General features: G+C 40.0%; 2 protein-coding genes across 6 annotated transcripts in view; one reads left to right on the top strand and one right to left on the bottom strand.

The window, feature by feature from the left end:
* Window positions 1-10,339, top strand: part of LOC309538455 (uncharacterized protein) — an 83,955-nt gene extending 73,616 nt beyond the window's left edge. Inside the window, exons 3-5 of one of the 2 annotated variants that reach the window (XR_014222187.1) lie at window positions 8,359-8,413; window positions 8,630-8,764; window positions 10,235-10,339. The gene's annotated coding sequence lies outside the window, so the exon portion shown is untranslated. The remainder of the gene's footprint in view (window positions 1-8,358; window positions 8,414-8,629; window positions 8,765-10,234) is intronic. The other variant, XR_014222186.1, reaches the window with a different exon arrangement.
* The window catches only part of PREX2 (phosphatidylinositol-3,4,5-trisphosphate dependent Rac exchange factor 2), a 117,877-nt gene that overhangs the window by 60,198 nt on the left and 34,765 nt on the right, over window positions 1-22,914 (bottom strand). For all 4 annotated transcript variants that reach the window (XM_082233728.1, XM_082233729.1, XM_082233726.1 and 1 more), the window contains 10 exons: window positions 17,371-17,442; window positions 17,163-17,285; window positions 16,286-16,390; window positions 15,784-15,885; window positions 14,484-14,645; window positions 10,217-10,350; window positions 9,708-9,811; window positions 8,605-8,754; window positions 4,209-4,353; window positions 1,895-1,995 (listed from right to left, as the gene is read on the bottom strand). In XM_082233728.1, the coding sequence (XP_082089854.1) occupies window positions 1,895-1,995; window positions 4,209-4,353; window positions 8,605-8,754; window positions 9,708-9,811; window positions 10,217-10,350; window positions 14,484-14,645; window positions 15,784-15,885; window positions 16,286-16,390; window positions 17,163-17,285; window positions 17,371-17,442 (1,198 nt within the window). The remainder of the gene's footprint in view (window positions 1-1,894; window positions 1,996-4,208; window positions 4,354-8,604; window positions 8,755-9,707; window positions 9,812-10,216; window positions 10,351-14,483; window positions 14,646-15,783; window positions 15,886-16,285; window positions 16,391-17,162; window positions 17,286-17,370; window positions 17,443-22,914) is intronic.

Here is a 22,914-nt window from a genome sequence, read left to right as displayed (position 1 = left end):
TGGCTTCTGATTGGCTGCAGGAGCCTCCTGCAGCAAATTGGAAGCTGTGCCTTGGTTTCTGAAGTCAAACGGACTTCCAGAACAGATTCCGTTCACCTTCCGAAGTACGACTGTACTTATATTTTCTTGTACCACCCCAGGCCCCCTCAGAAGGAAGGGAAGAATGTAAATTCATTACTCATCAACAGGAAATTCCTGCACTACCTTTGATGCATGACATGCCTTAATTAATCAGAGGCATGTTTTAGTCCACTATCCATCCTGGCCCACAGCAGCTACTAGCTGCTCTATGTATGTACATATGTGTGTGTGAGGGGGTACTATTGAAAATGGCAAAAAATCCCTTCCAGTAGCACCTTAGAGACCAACTAAGTTTGTTATTGGTATGAGCTTTCGTGTGCATGCACAATGCTGGCAAACAACAGAGCTGATTTGCAGAGGCTTTTCAAACTAAGCAACGGTGTGTTAAGAAGGACTGAATGAAAGGCGGGGGCAGTAGTTGCAGGAAAAATAATTACAGGCAGCATTTGAAGATGCTTAAGTGAGTAGGCATCAAAAGAGGGATCAACGAGCTACATGTTGCTCAGCCTTGCTCAGTGGTCTATATTAATTGATTCACCTCTAATATTGAAAGAAATTAAGCGGTATGAAGCTCCTCATTGTAGTTATAGGCTGGTATTTATCAACTTGCCTTCCATATCAGCAGAGGAAAATGCTTTTTCTTAAAAGGCAGCTGTGCTTGCTTACTAATTAATGGCTTGAAGCAGGCTTTCCAAGAGAAAATTTGGAGGGTTGGGGAGTGTCTGAGTGCATACTTGCATTCATTAGATGTGATTATGACGTATTAAGGAAAACAAGCAAAAAATAATGCCTGCAATTTCTGTAATAGGTCTGAGTTTATTTAGTTTTTAGCAAACAATACTTAATGCAGTGTGCATGTATAATAATACTAATTACTTTTTTCCTTAAAATGTATAATTAAAGTTGTGTGTTTGTAATGTGAACCTGACTCCTTCACAAACACACGTCCTTTCTCAGTTGAAGAGCAGATGGTTCATTCAACTTTATTTTAAGGATTCTATTCCTGTGGACAACACAGCTGGGTCTACTTGGTATTAAAAGTAATATGTCTGGCTCAAACTTCTATGTTCTGTCTAAAGTAATGACTCCATCAAAACAGCCAATAAAATATTCATTAAATTTCTATTGGGTCAATCTAGGATTGAATTCAGGGTATAATTTAAAAGCAAAGTTAAAAATTTTTATATAGTACATTTAAATATAGTCTTACATAAGAAATTATTATACACTTCCAATCAACAACCGATTTAAGCACGTCCAACTGATACGTGATAGAGCACGTATGCACAGCACTGAACCTAGAAGTGACCTTAAAATTTCACTGAAAGGACAGAATGGGGGTGGGGCGGGGTAGAATGCTTAACGCAGGTCCCACCAACACCTGTGGGGGTCTAGAACATATCCCCCGCCCAAACAAGGATTGCCTGTATGCATTTTTTCATCCTGTCTAGAGAAAATCTCCTCTATTAAAGTGAGGTGTCAATAAACAACGTAGCATATTTGTAGTAGATTTCTATCCAGCATTTCCTAACTATCATCAGGCAATAGAGAAACATACGGTACCCATTGTTAGCAAACTCTGATTGTCTTGCTATAGCATTTCACCAGCCTTCAAATCTACACTAACTATTATTGACAGCTGTACTTAAGTCATCTATGAGGGATCCTGGATCTCATCCTTGTTATTCCAAATGTGTGGTAGCTGTCTCCATGAGATACACATGGAGACAGCTACCTTCAAATACTTGAGGGCTGGCTGACTGACTGACTGACTGACTGACATAAATACTTGAGGGAAGGGGAATATAATTACCATGGTGTATAATGCCGTTCTCTAGTAAAGCCTGACCAAGATGAACACCTTCTTCGGGTCTGTGGATCTCCCCAATTTCCAGCAACCAGGATACAAACTCACTAGTTAGGAAAAAACCAAAGAATTATTTTAGCATATTTTAAAATTAAATGGCAGAAAAATAATGACTTCAAATGAATCAAGATTGTTATGGAAGGAACAAAACTTGGTTTGGTTTTTAAATTTACTATTCAAGAATTCATACAACTCCTCCACAAATCTAGATCCCTTGTTCCTTTCAGCAACAAGCTATGATATAGATAAGGGCATAGGAATATGGCACTATGAACTATGAAAAGAATCCAATACACAAATTAGTGTAGGTTATCTCATTAACTTGTGTAGTTTGCTGTCTTTCAGTTTGTCATTTTATGCTGTTTTTGTTTTGATTGTTAAATTCTTGGTGCAGCAATAAAACTGCTAGCACATTTGCAAAGCTAAGCAGGGTCCAGTATGGAGCCTAATAAAAGATACTTATGAAGTAACCAAGACCTGACTCTTTCACTTTCAGAGCTGCCACCACCTGAAGCATCTAGTGTGTGCATTGCTGCGCATAAATAGCCTTCAGTTCCCTGGAGCAATGTATATTGATAACATGCCACAACTCCAGGGGAGATTATACAGAGAAAAAAACATGGCTGCCCTCACGCCCCATACAATTTCCTTGAGAGTCATGTCATCAGTATATGTCGCTTCAGGGAAAGTGAAGGCTATAAGTGCAGCAATGCACATACCAGCTACTTCAGACCTGCTGTTATGAATGTAAAAAAGAAGAGAGCCAGCGTACAGCCACATAATCATAACTATTTTTAAGAGACTCCAGCACACTCAGCCACATAACTGTGGAATTGAGACAGAGTGTAGATTCTAAACTGAACCCACATCCGATCCACACTTCAGTCAGGGAGGTGCAGAGCAGGTAATTGCTTCAAATTCATGTTTACTGAATTCTTCCTCTGGCCAAAAGAAGTTTAGTCACCTCCAAGTAAAGTGATAAAGCCCGAGAGCCATCTAGTTGGTGACTGTATTTGGTTAATGCCTGTCTTTATGCATCTTTAGACTCTAAAATTTAGAGGGTCAGCCTTCCAAATAAATCTCTAGTTGCACATTTTGGGGCTTCCAAACTATCACTGTTTTCAGATGGGATTCTACCACATACCTGCAAATTCAGACCATGCAATTAAAGCTTATATGGAGTTCTTGAACAACAAACCCACTTCCTCAAAAGATTGAACTTTTTGAAACAAGGATATGGACACAAACTTAAGTGGAAATTGTGGGATAGCACTTTCTTTTACACAGTTAATGTAAAAGTAAGTACATTAAACTTATGTTAATTATTAAGAGGGTGCCATCAACCTTGGTTTAATTTTATAATGAATGATTTTAGAGTGTTGTGTTGTGTTGTGTTGTGTTGTGTTGTACTTTTGTACTGTTTTATTGTTGTCAGCCACCCTGAGCCCAGCTTTGCCTGGGGAGGGTGGGATATAAATTATTATTATTATTATTATTATTATTATTATTATTATTATTATTATTAAAAGAAATTTCTATGTTGTCTAGCTTCCCTGCAAATGAATCAGAGTGAATGCTTATTAAGTAGCCAGTGTCATCTAATCTGCCTGCAGACAAATCAGGATTAGTGCTTAATAAACAGGTAATCTCAACTTGAAATGCTCTTTGCTCCTAGCCCTTGAGACCTGCCTAGAGAAACTTCAGCCTGGCACCTTCAGCAAAAATCTGGGAGGCTGAAAGAAGAGCTCTTGTCAGTTTTTGTTGTTCTTCCTGCTGCCTGCTGGATTAGACTAAATTTTAGTCTAATTTAAGTTTTATCCTGTTCTCCATTGGCCAACCAGATAGCTATGGGAAGTGCGCAAGCAGGACATCGGCGCAGGAGCAAGGGCAATTGTCATAGAACTGTAGAATTGGAAGGGATCCTGAGAGACATCTAGTCCACCCCCTGCAATGCAAGAATCTCAACTGAAGAATCCATTATTTTGGGTGTATGAAATAACATGGTGATTTCAACTTCAGTATTTGGGAGGCAATAGGTGGGCATTTACATACACAAATTGTGCTAATTTGTCTCATAAATATTCTATCTTAAAGAACTATCATGCTGCTGACTTACATAATCATTTAAGAACAATTGGGTTAGCTAACATAGGAATCCATGTTTCATAGATATAGCCCTCTTGATTTGTTCTTAACTAACTAGAATGGCAAAGACTAGCTAAAACAAAGTGAAATCCAAAATAGAAATAGAAACACATACCTTCCAAGAAAGCATTTTGGGAAAGTGGTTAATTTTCTCTTCCGGTCTTTGATCAAATTTCCTTGTCTGCACATCATTTTGTAAAGTTTTTCTCCTTGTTCAGAGATCATCATCCAAGTATCTTGTTCCACACCTAGTTTTAGTCCTGAAAAACAAAAACAAAGTTATTCTTTTATTTGAAATGTTTCCAGGTTTTTGTAACTGTGGATTTATCAGATACAAATATACATCTTACTTATAAGATAAATATATAAGTTCTTTGGCTTTTATAACAAAACTGGAATGGTAATGTTATTGAGAGTGGCATTTGAACCATTTCCAACAAAGTAATATATGCAATCAATTTTTGTATATATAAAAAGAGACACCGCAATGCCCAAGAGATTCTATAAGGCCAGTTATAAAGACTTCATAACAAAGTAAGAGCCTGCTGGACCAAACCAACAGCCGATCAAGTCCGGCATCCTATTATCACAGTGGTGAGCCAGATTCCTGTGAGAAGCACATAAGCAGGAGCTGAGCTTCTGCCTCCTGTGGTTTCCAGCCACTGGTATTCAGATCTCAGACAGATGATCTGAGCAAGATCCCTGCCAAATGCAATAATGGCTACAGTTTTTTCAGTCATCACCATTCAACAGTGAACTCATCTCACAGTGATTCTAAAAGCCCAAAAGGGCTGAGTACCAGTCTACCTGCGGGTTCGCCAGAAAAACCAGAAAATAGCTACAGTACCAGCTTGTCAAAATTAGATAATGAGGGAAGGGTCAGAAGTTCATAATCAAATAAAAGCAGTACAAACAAAACCTGGTATCAGCTTCTGTTACAGAAGAATCGCCTTTGCAAACTACAGCCTAGCTACTATATTTCTTGACTTTCTGCTACTGCAAGGACTTTTAGCTGTGCAATGGAAATTCTCCACCCTCCTCTCCCTGCACAAGCCCTGAATCTGCTCTGGGGGGTTGGGAGAAGCCCCAAAACAGATTTAGGGGTCATGTGGGGTCAAGCAGAAGAGAGGGCAGGGAATTTCCATTGCACATCTAAAAGTCCTTGCACTAGTGGAACTGTTTAGTCAGATAGTGCCCTAAAGAAAGGAAAAAGTAAATGTACAGAGCCATAGAATTACACCTCCCTCACCACTCCTCAACCTTGAGGTCTAACATACACACAGAAGTGTTCCAGAGCTGGAGCAGATCCTAGAAGGTAACAATATTTTATAAAGAATGCCTTGGCCAGCCACTTTGAACCAGTAGCAGTTGGTGAGACAGCACTGCTTAGCTGACCTCCCAACACTGTGTCACTGTGGCATACTGCAAGGGCGATGGGGAAGAGCAAAGCAGTGAAGAGGTCAGTACAGGGCAAACACTCCAGTTCAGCCAAGTTAGTGCTCCTGCTTGTGTGTTTGCACCACGCCAACTTCCCAGCTGCATCACTTGTCACCCTCCCAGTATGCCATCAGTGACAGGGGATCAGGTAAACATCACCACACCATCAAAACCTACTGCTCTGTGTTGCAGGGTATTAATACAGGGTGATTCATAATGAAGTATACAGTTTCCAGGTGCTGTAAGACAGTAACAGGCAACAACACAGACCACAACTGCAAACCGAGAGGTAGATGTACTCATAAAGTTTTTGTTCCGCTACTGAGGGAAGTGATGTAAGTGATAGCGCATGTGTCACATGACTAGTCAGGCAAAATGGCTGCGTCTGCAGTGAGAAGGCATTTTGTGTTCTTGAACTGAGCAAAACGGAATCTGTAACTGTTGTGCGATGGCATTTTCAATCGTAGAAAATGTATCTACGGTAGGCATTAAAAAATTGAAAATATGGGCTGATTGTGCAAACTTAGAACTCCTAGATGGCCGTGTCTATCAGAAGAAGTCGTCAGTAGTGTTTGCACCACCATTCAACGAAGCCTGGGAAAATCGATGCGTAGGGTGAGTCACGTTTGGGCAAAAATGGATTAGCGGTTCAATGTGTGTCGTGTGACAAAGAACATCTGGGACTGTTTCTAAAAAAACTTTAAACATTCCCCTACAATTCTGTTACACTTAACGTAAGATACATTACATTCTTCTTCTTTTTATAATGCATTGAAACGGTATACTTCATTATGAATCACCCTGTATTATTGGTTGAATTTGTCTGTACTTATAAACTGTTTGCATCATGAGTGCCAATTATAAGGATAGGACCCTTCAAAGGTGAGGCTACTCAGTGGCAGCAATGGGTGAACTCTCCTCAGCTCAGTTCAGAATTAGGCTCCACTAATACATTTTCCCCTTGAAAAACAATTACAGTATAAATCTGTTAAATATAGATTTAATTCTCCACAGTTATTTAAACTCCAAAACTTGGAAATTGTGTCACATGCCCAACGGCATAACTGGGAGCAAAAAGGGCCCAAACATTTACCCAGAATGCCTCACCCGTGAGCTGTCACCCATTTCCTTCATCCCAAATTCATTTGTCAGTGGCAGCAGCACCATGAACAACCAGGTCTCCTTTGTTCCCTAATGCCCAGAATACTGAAAAGGCAGAATTCCAGACTGCAGGGACCATGAGACATTTAGTTTTCTAGTGCACCTGGGTAATTAGTAGGGATGTGGACAGAGCATGTTCCGGGTTTCTTTGCACCTGGGATGCTGTTAAATATACCCTTAGCAGTGCCAGGAGACCTGGGTCATGTGGTTTCCAGGATGCCTGATAGTTTTACTGACTACTCAGATACCATGGGGAGACAACATGTTCCCCGAGCTCCTTCCTGATTTGAACATGTCAGAAGCTCAGCTTACATTCCAAGTGGAATAACTCTGCAAGGAAGTAGCACTTGGTTCTTAATACAGCTGAGTAATAAATACAAGCAGGAGAAATTTTAAACCAGATAGAAGCAGACATTATTTATTTATTTATAAAAGTATTTCTATACAGCCACATCATAAAATAAAGGGGTACGTGTTAAAACATAAAACACCATTTAATTTTTTTAATGTAATTATTCTTTAAGGTTACTGGCTAATCAAAAGTAAGCATTAAATATCCGCAAAGGACTGAAAGTTAAAAGGGAGAAAATTAGGAAAATGACATCCTCATCACTTAAAAATCACAGGGGCGGGGAGATGAGAGATCATATGCCTTCCCCTCATCTCCCTTTCTTTTTTCAAGAAACAGCACTTAAGATCACAAGACCTCTACTTCAGAAAGTCAGCTGAATTTCCTTTCCAGCTATCCATGTGCAAACTTTTCAATTCGTTTGCATCCAGGAAAGTGAGCAGAATTTTGGTCAATGCTGTCGTAGGAAGCAAACAAAAGAATTAAAATTTCTCTTTATTCACATTGAATGGAATGCTGCTTACTGCTACTTTTAGCAAAAGCATTTGAATTTTTGCAAACTGTGCTGTTCATGAATCATCGGCAATTCTGCTTGCAATTAAGGCATCCTGCTTTGTAAAAGAGGTGTTTACACAGATGTTTCAATTATAGTTAGCAGGAGACGGCAGAAAAAAAAATAAAGGTTGTAAATATAAGAATTATTTGAGAGATGTTTCAAAAGCTTCTGTCTTGAGAACTGATGTGATAGATCATCCTGCTCTTACTGTCTTGTTTTTGCCAAAGCCTTTGGCTATACTTTCTCCTGTGTCTTGACTCCTTTCTATACAGTGGCTTCTTTGTGCATTAAAACCACAGTACTCACACAAGCCTCATGGGAGACCCAAAACACATTCCTTCACCTAATGTTGCCATTGATGGATGATCCAAACACCTTTCATTATAGGGGCACCTCAACTGCAGGGAAATCATGGTTCCCCAGGACTTTGTAGGTGGAATTTGCTGATAAAATTCAACAACTTCCTATTCAAGCATTTCTGTGGCTCCTATAATTGTTGTGTGTCCAGGCACCTATTGATTGCTGCTTAAGAAACCATTTTTATACGGTGGCAAATGCTGATGTATTTGGAAACCATTCAAAAATTTGGAGGACTAGATTTTATTTTTATTTTTTTCAGTTTTGAGACAAAATACTCCAAGCTTTACAAGTTGAGAAAGAGCCTTCACGTAGTCTTCTATATCCACCCTCCTCCCATGCTGCGTTGCCCCATCATCTCATGAATGCCTATTCCTCTTCTATCTCCTATTGTTGTCTAAATAGGCAGGGGGCAACATGAATGGTGAATGGAAGAAAGGAATCTCCAACATATTTTTTGGTAAGAATGCCAGCTCAGATCCCCAAAGGAAGCAGAATAAAGTGTGTCAATTAAGGCATGAAAGAAATAATGGGGGTTGAATTCTTCTTGGCTCAGGCTGAGGAAATCCTCAGATAACAGGCACAAAGCCAATTTCCTCCAAGTGTGATATTGCCTAGAAATAACCCACAATTAGACATTTATGCTCTCACCTTTTCTCCTTTCTCTTTCTTTCAGAATAGCTTCCAGCCATTCCTGCTTTTCTTCGGGTGTTTTAGCCATACACACAAACCATTTATTCTTTGCTGTGTTGTGTATCTTCCAACCATTGAGAACTATGTGACCACTGCTGTGATAATCAGCTAGAAAAAGGTAACACAAAGGAAACTTTGGAGGATGTGCATGAATGCTTAGCAAGTAAACCCTCTGGCCCATACAAAGTATTTTCTGATCCCACCCTGAGACAGGAAAATTACCCTCAACAGTACCAGCACACACACTGCCCTCCTTTAAAAAAATCAATAGAGTCCTCAGATTTTATTATCTACCTCAACACCAAACAATCATCGTGGGAGATAAGCTTCTCCCTGAGAGTGAAATGTGAAATACATTTATCAAGGGTTGGATCCAACTAAGTTAGAGCAGACACATTGAAATTAATGTTAGTCATTGTCCATTAAGTTCAATAGAAGCCATGTTGGGTACAACCCAAAGACACAATGAATCTTGGCATGTAAGAACGTTGCAATTGATGAGCAGCTTCTGTCTTTTAGAGGAACATGTCCACTGAGGCAAGATATACTGTCCAAATATGCAAAGTATGGCATAAAATTCTGATTTTGTTGCAATTCCTCATCATCTTGCTTATGATGCAGACATAGTATTCAACAGCACAGGCAGATCTGGGCTGCTGATGTGGTTTCCCAATGCTAAGAAACACCTATTGATGGACAATCCAAATAATAAAAAAGATTTTATGGGGTCTGAAACAGCTAAGTGCCCCATTGAATGCTTAATGAATGTTTTCTCCTCAGAGTGTACTACCACTAACTAATTTTGTCATCACAAAACTATACTGTCTCAGCACAGCAGCTCATAGAATAGACTACGTGCCTTTGTTTAACTCTTCTTATTCTTATAATCTTTATTTAATTTCTGCTAACTACTGCCAAATTACTGCATGAATATTAAACCTATATAGATTATTGCAAATATAAAGAAATGCAAAACCAACAGAATAGCTCAAAAAGAAGATGCATTTATATTTAGTTACAACAACCATTTTAAATTATCTCCATGGTTCAGATGCACATACCGGTGCCATCATCTACATTCTCGACTTCCATCACCTCTGTGTTTATTCTGCCCCGGAAGAGATAACGGTGGCCTTCTGTTGATGCTTTGCTGTTCTTCAGTCGTCTTATGGTGAGAGTAGGGGAGAAAGAGCAATGTTCAGACATTGACTTTGCTATTTTTACTCCAGAATCATCACAACTATTAATCATTATTACCAATTAATTATATTACAGATGCAACAAATCTTTTTTTAAGGGCTACTGTCCATTTCTGTATGCTGTGATAAAAAAATATATATAATAAAATTAAGCTTGAAAAGACAGGCAAGAAGGATACCTTGCAGACCTATTGTTTCCCCCAAAAATCTTTAAGTGTAGTTGCTTTGTATTCTACAGAGTGTATAATTTAAAAACATTAATGCATATATTAACATTAAAGTAGCTAAATCAAAATTATCAGAAATATTTTTAACATTAAAATCGACATCATTTTGTTTTATGGAGTCAGTCTTCAGTGCGTGTTTCTTACCTGTGTTTTCTTTTGCAGTAGACCAGAAGGTTGTCAAAAAGAAAGAACACCCGTTCCTGAATATTTCCTGCAGATATTTTCAGCAAAACTCCATACATCAGCATTTCTGTGCACGTGTCTGTGATGTTAGATCCCTACCCAAGAAACACATTTTTAAAAATTGATTGGATCCTAAAGGCTGGTAAAGATTGGCAAAACCAAGATATATAAAATTTGGGACCGGTTTACCTACAAGATTGCCTTACCCCATATTTGCCCACTTGACTGCTTCAATCAGTGGAATTGGCACTTTTACAGGTGCCACATCACACACTGCATATGTAAGAACTTCAGAATTCCCTGCCTATTGATATGAGGCAGGCGCCTTCACTGTACTCTTTTCAGGGTCTGCTGAAAACATTCTTATTTAGACAAGCCGACCCAGATATTTAGAAAGATTATATGAGTTTTAATTTGTTTTAGTCTATTCTATTGTGGTTTTAACTTTATGTACGTTTTAAATTATGGTGTAAATTCTTTAGTGATAATGTCATTGTTTTATATTTTTGTAAACTACTCTGGTGTTTTTTCTACATATTTCATCAAAAAAGTGTTTTTTTGCAAGAAAAAAACCTAATCTGCAGATTTTAATCAAGAAAGCAAAATAACACACTTTATTGCAAGTATTGGGGGGGGGGCAATGGTTTTTGGCCAGAACTCTTCCAGAGTGCTACCAGATCTTGGTTGAAGAATTTTGCTTCCCTCTAAATCTAATGACCGGCTTTCAGTATTGCGTTTCCCTTTAAACTGTTCTCATACATAAGAAGATTGCTGCCCTGGGATCCTTTGGGAGGAAGGGTAAGATATAAAATTAACTAAGTAATTATATGATGTCAGGTTATTTGCTCTTGAGTGGCAGCTGCTCTCAGTGGTCTCAAGTGTCTTTCTCACAAGAAAGACATGTAGGCTGCAGCAATTTCCCACTGTTCCCCAGCAATTGATAGCTTATATCCATTATTACTAGTAGCCATTGATAGCCTTAAAAAGGTAAAGGACCCCTGACAGTTAAGTCCAGTCGCGAACGACTCTGGGGTTGTAGCCCTCTTCTTGCTTTACTGGCCAAGGGAGCTGACGTTTGTCTGCAGACAGTTTTTCCAGGTCATGTGACCAGCATGACTAAGCCACTTCTGGCAAACCAGAGCAGCACACGGAAACACCATTTACCTTCCCACCGGAGTGGTACCTATTTATCTACTTGCACTTTGACGTGCTTTCAAACTGCTAGGTTAGCAGGAGCTGGGACTGAGCAATGGGAGCTCACCCCATCGTGGGGATTTGAACCGCCGACCTTCCGATTGGCAAGCCCTAGGCTCAGTGGTTTAGACTACAGCGCCATCCTAAATTCCTGCACACCATTCTACTTTGGGAACATGAAAACTTGTACTGCACCCCTAAACATATTTCCTTGGCTATAAGCATGAACGCTATCAATGGAACCTGCTTTAAGGTAAAATAAGCTGAGGGCTAGAATGTTAGTAATTATGCATGGTTCAGAATGTATAGCTAAGCCATTTGTACAAGTCAGAACAATGCTAAATTAGGAACTATAACATCTAGCATAATGACATCTAACATTATTAATTGATTGGCTGAGCAAAATAATTTCTTTAAAAGGCACTCTAAAGAATAGGTAAAAAACCAATAAAATAATGTGCTTTCACAGCTAGTTATTTGCACTTTGTTATATATGCCTAAGATGGACCATCAAATACCATGGAAATGATTCATGCTACTGTGTCCTTTGAGATGTAACTACAGATCAAAAACAAGATATCCATGATCTGAAACCTATCAATAAAAATAACTGTTTGTAACAGAATGCAACATATTATCTAATTAGCTTGCCGGCTAGAAAACAATTGTGTTTGAGTTACTCCATACAGTATCAGGGGTTTCTTCTCTTGTGAATCCAAAAATGTTACTACCTATTTTTCTAACAACTGGGATCCTGCTATATGAACATCATCTCAGACAAGCTGTACTTTGATGAGGATATTGAAATTAGCATTGTACTATGATTTGATGAGGATATTGAAATTAGCATTGTACAGGGACGCGGGTGGCGCTGTGGGCTAAAGCCTCAGCGCCTAGGGCTTGCCGATCGAAAGGTCGGCGGTTCGAATCCCCGCGGCGGGGTGCGCTCCCACTGCTCGGTCCCAGCGCCTGCCCACCTAGCAGTTCGAAAGCACCCTCGGGGGCAAGTAGATAAATAGGTACCGCTTACCAGCGGGAAGGTAAACGGCGTTCCGTGTGCGGCTCTGGCTCGCCAGAGCAGCGTTGTCACGCTGGCCACGTGACCCGGAAGTGTCTTCGGACAGCGCTGGCCCCCGGCCAATAGATGTGAGATGGGCGCACAAACCCCAGAGTCTGTCAAGACTGGCCCGTTCGGGCAGGGGTACCTTTACCTTTACCTTATGATTTTTAAAATAAAATTAATTGAAGTTTTAAAGACTATATTCTTTTTTTAAAAAAAGTCTGTATTCCCACAATTTTTTAAATTGTCAGCAACACAAGATTAGCTTATGAAACTTTTGTGTAGGAATGCAAGTCATGCTTTGATCCTCCATCAGATGCTAAAAATAGTCCTCTTCCCAGCTAAGCAATGTGCTAAACATTTTCTTCTGACAGAAAATCTCTAACAAGTGTGCTTCTCTGTTCTTAAGCATTGTAGCAAACCAGATGTTTAGTTAATTAAACCAGCTCTTGCAGTGTAGAAAAATTTATTGCAAAGAAGCCTCAGAAAACTGGCTAGCTTTTGCAGAAACCATTTAAATTCAGAGAGTTTGAAGTGGAAACTATCATAGGAAGAAAAAGTCTTCCTTTACTGAGTATTAACTTGTAACTAAAACATACCTTCAAATCTGATTACTAATATAGGGCTGGATGTGACATCACCTTACTGAAAAACTATTATCCAACATTATGTTAGTGGTACAAAACATAGGAAGTTACTCTGAGCTGAAGCAACTAGCTCAAAGCTCTTTGCACACTGAGCTTCTTAGGTAGACTTGAGGTTGAACAACAGATTTGATTACCCATTTTCCTTCCAAGGTAAGGGAAACTGACCTCACTAAGCCTGGCAAGACAGCTTACTCTTACCCCATCTTGCACTAATTCGACTTATGTTGGTAATATGAGGCTGGTTGCCCCATAATAACTAATATGTGTTTTGATTTGAACATAGTAACACAGGAATAAAGGTAGAAATATTTGGCTACTGCCAAAAGCAGTAACATCAAGTAAATCTCAGTTCACAACGGCGATGTGAGTTTTCCTAACCACACTCTTTTTCCTCAGTGCCTTGGCATCACATCACATGCTTTCTGTGACTAAACCTTATCAAGGGACGGAAAAAAGAAAGTATTGAGTGACTGCATTTGTCACCAACCATCCAGTACCCATATTGTACAGCAGGGCTCATGCTATAAAGGAAAAGGCAGAGAATCCATAATGAAATCCACAACCCATCTTCTGATACCTCATCCCAACCCTCTCAGCTAAATCATGCCCTCTAAACCATGCATTAAGAATATACTAATAAAAGCCCTGCTGCATCAGGCTAAAGGCCCACCTAGCCCATAGTCTCACAGTGGCCTACCAACCTGGTGCCTACGAGAAGACCACAAGCAGGACGTGAGCACAAAAACAGTCTCCCCACTCATGATTCACAGTAATCCATATTCAGAGACATACCACCTCCATCAATGGAGGGGGAACATAGCTATTGTGGCTAAAGGTAAGGGACCCCCCTCATTCTCCTGAAATTCAAGCATCCACCCAGAGTGTTCCATTGACAGATAAGAGAAAGAAGTTGAGACATGGTAGTAATCATAATGCAAAGGGGGGTGGAGACAGAATCAGGATGCTCCCTTACACGTGTTTCCCTACCATAACACACGTTTCCCCATTTGTCCTGAAATATATAGGTGAAATATAGGTGGTGTCTCCCGCAATGGTTTTGGGGCTACAGTCAAAAGAGACCCTCCTGCTGCCTTGCCCAATCCCCAAATTTCTGTTATTAATCCTACAGACAAGAACTCACCCAGTTCACAAGTATAATATTATTCCTACTATCAAGAAAAGGGACAAAGCATTTTATTCTAATTGTGAGTTATGGACTGTTCCCAATATGTCACATAATGTACCAAGCTGAATATAAATCAGGCACCATGTGCAGACATCTAAATGCCTCCCACATCTGATAAAATGACAAAAATTGTGACATTACCTCCCATCCTTCAATGTGAGACTGCCATTCTTCTAAAACCTCTAATTTTTCCATCTGTCTCTTGGCCTCGTTTATGTTGGAGCAGACAGCTTTCATGGCTTGGAGAGCTTCCATTAAGGCTGCGTAGTCACTGTGTTTTTTGGGAGTGCGCTTTATCAACTCCTTTTTAAAAAAAAATTAAAAGAAAACAATTAATCCCTGCACTTTCACACTAATGAAAACCAATTCCCGCACTTTCACTGCTCATCATTTCACTGTTGGGGAAGAACCACAGCTCAGTGGCAGAACATCTGTTTTGCACATAGAAGATCCCAGGTTTAGTCCTCATCATCTCCTGTCAGGGATGGGAAAGGTCCCTGCATAAAACTCTGGGGAGCTGCTGCCAATCATTGACTAGATGGGCCAATGGTCTGACTCACCATAAGGCAGATTCCTATGTTCCTATTATAGGAGACAAGCTGTAGTGTCATACACACTTGGGAGCAAGCCTCACTGACTCCAGAAAGATTCATAGGAATGACCAATCAAACTGATAGAGATACTAAAACTAAATATTAGCCATTAGTACCCTCTTTTATTAAATCTATGCTTAATTCTTCCAGTCAATTCTCTCATGGGACTTCCCCAACTCCTTCCCTGGACTAAGTAGCACACACCAGTCCATAGCATACTGCAGGATAGGGATTTCAGAGGCGCCACAAATATGCAGCATGGAAAAAGGGAGATGCTAGCCCCATCCTTCAGAGATGCTGATAGAAGCAGGGAATGGAGACAAGCTCCTGGCAAACAATGAGAGGGAACTACACGGCATCCAGCAGTAGATATGCATGAGAGAGGAAGGAAGTAGGGTTTCTCCTGAGCAGTCTTCTCTAATCTGGTACCCTCCAGATATTTGGGACTTCAACCTTCATCAGCCACAGCCAATCTATCACAGATGTTGTCAAGTCCTCCAGTCCAAGCACGGAACCTGTCAGTCACAAAGCAGTTCCTCGCAGCGGCACTACTCTCTCCAACATTCCCCCAGTTAGGGACAAAGATGAGAACTGCTAGAATGATCCCAATGTTGCTTGCCTGCTAGAGTTTCACACTTGTTCTTTATATCCCTTCACCTAAAGGATTCTGCAGGCATAGCATGGAAAAATTGATCAGATCCAGAAGTAAACTTCTATCAAGCAGAAGAGGGGGAAATGTGAAATGATAAGTCTCAATTGCTTCAGGAAAGGGATTGTCATTACTGAACATCAAACAGAATTTAACAAAGAATATTTTTTCAGTTTCACTAAGCAACAAAAAGGCATACCTTCAGAAGAAGTGGATACTTGCATATTCTCTGGATTGGTGTTACTAAATAACCTTCCAATGGTACATCAGTATTCTTCCGTCCTCCTAACAACATGCAGTTCTAGAAAGGAATTGAAACACTTAATTCTTTTGGAATTAACTTCTCCATTGTCAATATTATGCTCCTGGATTTTATGAAATGTTGTATATCACCCTCAGAATCTTTGAGTTAAAGTGTAGATATGTTATTAATACTAAGGTGGTGATGCTGACGTCCAAAGGCAGTCTACAAATACTAGATGATGGAGAAAAATGCCAGGGCAGGAGGGGTTGATTGTTTCCATGAACTTTATTGGAGTCACCTGGTTGGTGACAAAATGGACCTTTGGTCTGACCTACCAGGGCTCTTTGATTCTTTCTGCCCTTAAAACAGGCAAATATTTCGCTTTTGACAATAACTTATCAATTTATCAGTTTAAACAAAAGACTTAGGTACAGAATACAAATAAATATTAGCTTACCAGTAGAAAAGCCCGTACTGTTCTTATTTTGTTAAGCTCAAGCAGAAGCTTTTGTGCCTTCTCATGGTTACTACAGTATTCATCATAGATCCGAAATTTGTCTTTCTGTGGGGGGCAATTTTATATTAGTCATTTCGTCCCCAGGTTTGCTTTTTAACTTTTTGATTAAACATTTTTTAAAAGGCTTAAGTAACATATATAAAACAGATAACTGAACTCAATTAGATAAGTAAGTAAATAAAACTATAAAATACAAACACATTACACCCAATACTGGAAAACTAACCACAGACAAAACCAGAGAGGAAGAACTAGTACTCATTTCCATTTAAGTGTCAGCTTCATAGTTCAGTTCAAGTAGTTTTTGTGCTCTCTCACTGATTCTAAACCCAGTGCACCGTGAATACTAGATGTAACTGCAAAACTGCATTTTTGGCAGAATTACAAGGTAACACTTCATGCCAAAGAATGCATCGCACAGACTGCCACTCATTTCCACAGTAAATGTGCTTTTTGCACATGTAAGCACATGTAAAATGCTTTTTGCACCTGACTGAAAAAAATTTAATCTATTTTTTTATGTGGTAAATCATTATAACTGACTCCAGCAGTGTATGCTAAAGGGTACCTTGATAGGGGGGAAACGCAGTGCATCGTGCTATCTACAAAATGAACACTGAAACTGTAAGGCTTTCCTTTTTCGCTGTGACTCTGGCTTCCAAGTGTCCTGAAAAGACCTTTAATTATGCAATCAAGTCTGTTTTTGTCCTCAGTGTGAAGTGTACATGAGCTACCATGCCAGAATTCTTTTTTTAAGCTGAGCTGAGGAAGAGAAAATCAATTAAATATGAAGCTTATATTATTAAAGTTGACATACAAAGTGAAGAAAGCAGGCTCCCACTTCTTGTTGGGCATTGGGTTCAGGATTTAGACATTCTTCAATACTAGACAGGAAGTCCTTGTGAGCTTCAAGAATATCTTCAATGTTTGAGAACAATGTCTGTAAACAAGAAGCCCAGAGAATGAATGAATGAGCGAATAGAAATAAAGTACAATACATAAAATGAGAGTAAATAACAACTAACCTTAACTGTTTCTTCCGTAACATTTTTATCAATCTTGGAAAAAGCCCATTGCATTATTCTGTGAAGGAATGCCTTGAGAGAGAGGGAGAAAAATAAAGATAAAGAAACTGCCCAGGCACTGAAAAGCTTTAAGGCAAAAAAGTATTGTTTTGAGATCCAGTGTGGTTTAGTGGCTAGAGTGTCAGACTAGGGCCTGGGAGACCAGGGTTCAAATCCCCACTTGGCCATGAGGTTCACTGGGTGGCCTTGGGTTAATCACTGCCTCTCAGCCTAACCTACCTCACAGGGTTGTTCTGGGGATTAAATGAAAAGGGAGGGAGCCATGTATACTACCTTGAGCTGCTTGGATAAAAACATGGGGTAAAAATACAGTACAGTGGTACCTCGGGTTAAGTACTTAATTCATTCCAGAGGTCCGTACAGTAGTGCCCCGCAAGACGAATGCCTCGCAAGACGGAAAACTCGCTAGACGAAAGAGTTTTCCGTTTTGGAGGTGCTTCGCAAAACGAATTTCCTATGGGCTTGCTTCGCAAGACGACAATGTCTTGCGAGTTCCTCTGGTTTTTTCCCCTCCCCCCCTTTCTAAGCCGCTAAGTCGCTTATCAGCTGATCCGATCAGCAGATAAGCCGCTAAAAGCCGCTAATAACGCTAATCCGCTAATTCGTCAATGGGCTTGCTTCGCAAGACGAAAAAACCGCTAGACGAAGAGAATCACAGAATGGATTCTTTTCATCTTGCGAGGCACCACTGTACTTAACCTGAAACTGTTCTTAACCCGAAGCACCACTTTAGCTAATGGGGCCTCCTGCTGCTGCTGCTGCGCCACCAGAGCACGATTTCTGTTCTCATCCTGAAGCAAAGTTCTTAACCTGAAGCACTATTTCTGGGTTAGCGGAGTCTGTAACTGGAAGCATATGTAACCTGAAGCGTATGTAACCCGAGGTACCACTGTAAGTAAATAAGTAAATAACCATGTTAGTCTATAGCAGCAAAAATATGTTTTGAAAATAAATAAAACATATTATTATAATTCACTTTGTACTACTGACAGCAATATCAAATTATATTATTGCTGTCAGTAGTACAAAGTGAACTGAGAAGGTGGCACACTACGCCACTGATTACAGTAAAGTTAACAAGATGAGAGCTGAAGAATACAAATGCATGTCTCAAAAGAGTTTCAAACACGAATATAATAATTTATTGGCAAAACATGGTAATAGGGGGAAACCATGTATTAAAAGGGGGGGTAATGAACTGTAATGTGATAAATGGAAGGCTGAAGCTACCCTCAGTCACGTACAGACACTTTTTCCATAGCATAAGCACCAAGTGAGATTTTCTCCCAAATAAACATGACTTGTATTAGAACGTTAAGCATACAGACCATTTTCTTATCCAGTTGTGGCTAGGCAGCAATGGTTGCGGTAGCTTCCACAATCTCATTACTCTTTTGTTACCCTGGCGTCCCAGGCTTCCAGACAACAGTTTCATAATCACACACCCTTGAGTGGGGGACAACGACACACAATTGTTCAAGTCTCACCTCCAAGTATTTTATGCATGATGTGGAAAAAAGTAGGAAAACTGAAGCCAAACTATATATATATGTTGTAAGGGACAGCCTAGTCAGGGGTGAGGAACTTCAGGCCAGAAAACCAAACACATCCCTAGACCATGGGACTCTCTCCAAGCCACACATCTCAGTGGTTTTACTTCACAGCCTCCTTGAGTGTTTTAACTTGGCTGGAATATGCCCTTGATCTCTGACTCTTGCTTGTTGAACAGAGTATAGAAAGTAAGCTACTTAACAAAGGTAGAATTTTAACTTATGAGACCCTTAGGCTGAAGAAGGTTCCTCACACTTGGCCTAGTCAGCCACAAAAGTGCTCACAACAGGTGCTCACACAGAGCAGACATCTGCTATGGGGCACCAACAGAAGATATGCATTTGTGCAGTACAAACATGGCCTCTGTTTGCATGACTTTACAACATCAGGTAGGAACACTGACAGCCAGATGCTGAATATTGAAATCAACCAATATCTGAAATTGATGGTCTAGATAACCGTACTAGGGACACAGTTGATCTTTAAACCAGCAATGTCGCATATTTTTCATATCTCTGTATGCCTTTTATGATATATACCGTACTTATCTTCTAAGACAGTTAAGATGTATACTATATCATAAATTAGGAACAAGACAGAATAAGTAGATAGCTTTAGCAGCATGACAAATGTGGAAGAGCTTACAGGAGCCCTATCAATTTATGAGAGGTGCCTGGGGCATCAATGATGGAAAGGTGCAATACAGACACATACTTCCTAACTGTTAATCATCTTCTCTTATGTGGCCAGAACATTTTCTCTCTCCCTCTCTCTGGTTTGTGTCTGTTGTCCTTCATCACAGTTTTTATAAGAGACCATCTTATTCTACAACAGAGGTTTTCATACAGTGGAAGTGTGGTAGGTGACTGCTTCCTTCTCCTACAACATAATAATATTATTGGCTTGTATTCTGAGAAACACAAGAAGGGAAATCATGGAAGGGCCTTTCCTCCCCAACCCCTTGCAGTCACCAGTGCCCTCTCCCAAAATCCACTTCAGGGGGTCAGGGCATGGGGAACAGGACATGGTGGTTCCTGAGAGGGGGTGGAATGCATAACCCTTATTCATTTCACGCTATTATTAATTTTTATGAAAACATAAAATATTATTGCTCTATTAGTTCAACATGTTTACAAAACATCTGCCTGTGTAGATGCTCAATGTTTATTTTTCCAAATGTGTTGGGGTGCAGTCCTAAATTATATTTTCTATTTGTTGTAACCCACCCTGGGACCTCATAGTGAAGGTGGGTGACAAATCATATAAACAAGCAAGCAAATAATAAAATGGGGCTGGGGGCTGACTGTGGTTGATCTGCCTCATTTAGTGACCTGCCCGGTTCTCTCCAGCAGGACAGTGAAGATGGAACAACACTCTTGTGCTCTTCTTTCTCCCTCCATTGTTTTAAAAATTACAAATTTCTCTTCCATTAAAACTACACCAGCTCTGGGGGGCTAGAAAGACATACCCTCTGATTTACCCTAACAAATCCCACTTTTCAAGGATCAAGGCAAGGATCATGGAAGTTTTGACACTGGCAGAGAGGGGCATCTGACATCAGAACTCCCTGTTCAAGGCTGGTGTTTTTGCTGTCAGAGAAGGATTCAATGGGAGGGAGGTCCTTGGGGGAAAGCCCTCTCAAAGACCATAGGATTAGAGGGCTAATTTAAATAAAAGTTTGTAAGTAAACAAGCTTTACTTTTAGAATCAACTGCTTTATTTAACCTACATTTCTGACACTGATTTATAGATGCCGAAATACATAAACATTTGGGCTTAGCAACAGATTTACATAAATTACCAGTGCCATATTCATTACTTTGAAGCCCCACCTTAAATTGTGGCAGCCTACCTTTAAGTCACTGAAGCTTGTGCTATAGGATACAGTATTCACATTATTCTAATCTCTTCTGCCTGCTTCCAGCTAATTTCAGTTTTGGAAGACAATTAAAGATAGCACTATAAATGATTGTACTGAGAGCACAAACAACCCAATTGTAATGCTATTTGCATCCTTCAAAAATAAAGAAGCTTATTTTTATGCCCTGCCCCCTGATTAAAGGGTTATTACTGGTATTATGGATCATTCAAAAAAATTAACTTTTCCTGAAACTAAAGTCAGATGAAGCAAATTACATCCCCATGTTGCTAACAAATATGTTCATCAACCCCAGACAATAGAAACATTGACCCTGCTCCACTGAATTGAAATTTCAGCCTTCATGACATAGGAAAACGGCCAAGTAAACAGCTATTTTCATGGAGGAGGGTCAAGATATTAAATGATATGCATGAAATTACATATATAGCTATATAATCCCTAGTGTAGTAAGATAAGACCTTTGGAGCAGGCATTTTCAAAAATCTGCCCTAGGTAAAGGTAAAGGGACCCCTGACCATTAGGTCCAGTCATGGACGACTCTGGGGTTGCGACACTCATCTCACTTTATTGGCCGAGGGAGCCAGCGTACAGCTTCTGGGTCATGTGGCCAGCATGACTAAGCCGCTTCTGGTGAACCAGAGCAGCGCACGGAAACGCCATTTACCTTCCCACCAGAGTGATACCTACTTATCTACTTGAACTTTGATGTGCTTTTGAACTGCTAGGTTGGCAGGAGCAGGGACCTAGCAACGGGGGCTCACCCCGTTGCGGGGATTCGAACTGCCGACCTTCTGATTGGCAAGTCCTAGGCTCTGTAGTTTAACCCACAGCGCCACCCACGTCCCAATGAACCGCCCTAGTAGAGCAGTAATTGTTCCTTGATAATTTGTCACCCCCCTCCATGATGGCACCTGGGATGGCCCGCCCCCCTTTCCTACGCCCCTGTGACCAAGTACATATTTTTGACTTTCACATTTTCTCTCTCTCTTATTTCAACAAAGCTTTGGAAATGTAGTTACTTTCTTTATTCTCGTAATGCTTTTAATGAAAAGTTAAAGACTAAATTTAGATAAATAGGCATATATTCATATTATATTCAAAACCCTATTTGTGTTCCTTGAATCATTTGGATGTCAGTTGTGTTACTAACCCATCAGGCAGTATAAATATTTGTACAGAATCTTAATTTGTGTTTAATAGCTTTGATGCATGTTAGATGCAAAGAATATACATACAAAATACTATTGAGAGAATTGATGCACTTCCCTCTGTTTCTGCATATAATACATACTTTTTCAGACAGTTCTTACAGAAGAACTGGAAAATGACTCCTCCTCTAGTTCTTCTTCCTATGTCAATTAACCTGTGCCAGCAACAGAGACAGAAGCCAATCATGCTGCTATTTGATACTGAACAAAAAGACTCTTTTCTCAGTAAGTCACCAGCTGGATGAACACCTGTTTCCGCTACTTGGCTGGAGTGCTGATGGCACTAAAAGAAATAAACAACCCACCATCCCAGAACAGAACTACAGTCTGCTTCTATTTTTAAAGAAAACTTCAAGTTCTAAAGTGCAGACTGTGAACCTGCTCCTCAAGGACCACACCCATCCCTTGGTCTCATTTAGGGTTATCATACATCTGGATTTTCCTGGACATGTCCGGGATTCCAATGGTGGATTCTGGGGGGAATTTTGGGAAATTATTCAAATATCCAGATTTTTAAATGCCCCCCCCCCAAAAAAAGCTCAACAACATTATGTGCTATTCCTTGAAATATGGCAACCCTAGTAATTTCATACTACAATGGTACCTCAGGTTAAGAACTTAATTCGTTCCGGAGATCCGTTCTTAACCTGAAACTGTTCTTAACCTGAAGCACCACTTTAGCTAATGGGGCCTCCTGCTGCCACCACGCCGCCAGAGCACGATTTCTGTTCTCATCCCAAAGCAAAGTTCTTAACCCAAGGTACTATTTCTGGGTTAGCGGAGTCTGTAACCTGAAGTGTATGTAACCCAGTGTACCACTGTATTGTCAAGGAAGGAGGGGGA

This window comes from Podarcis vaucheri, assembly GCF_965113315.1.
Source record: "Podarcis vaucheri genome assembly, chromosome: 8".
Classification (NCBI taxonomy): Eukaryota; Metazoa; Chordata; class Lepidosauria; order Squamata; family Lacertidae; genus Podarcis; species Podarcis vaucheri.
The sequence above is the reverse complement of the archived record's forward strand: the minus strand, read 5'-3'. Positions and strand labels throughout refer to the sequence as shown.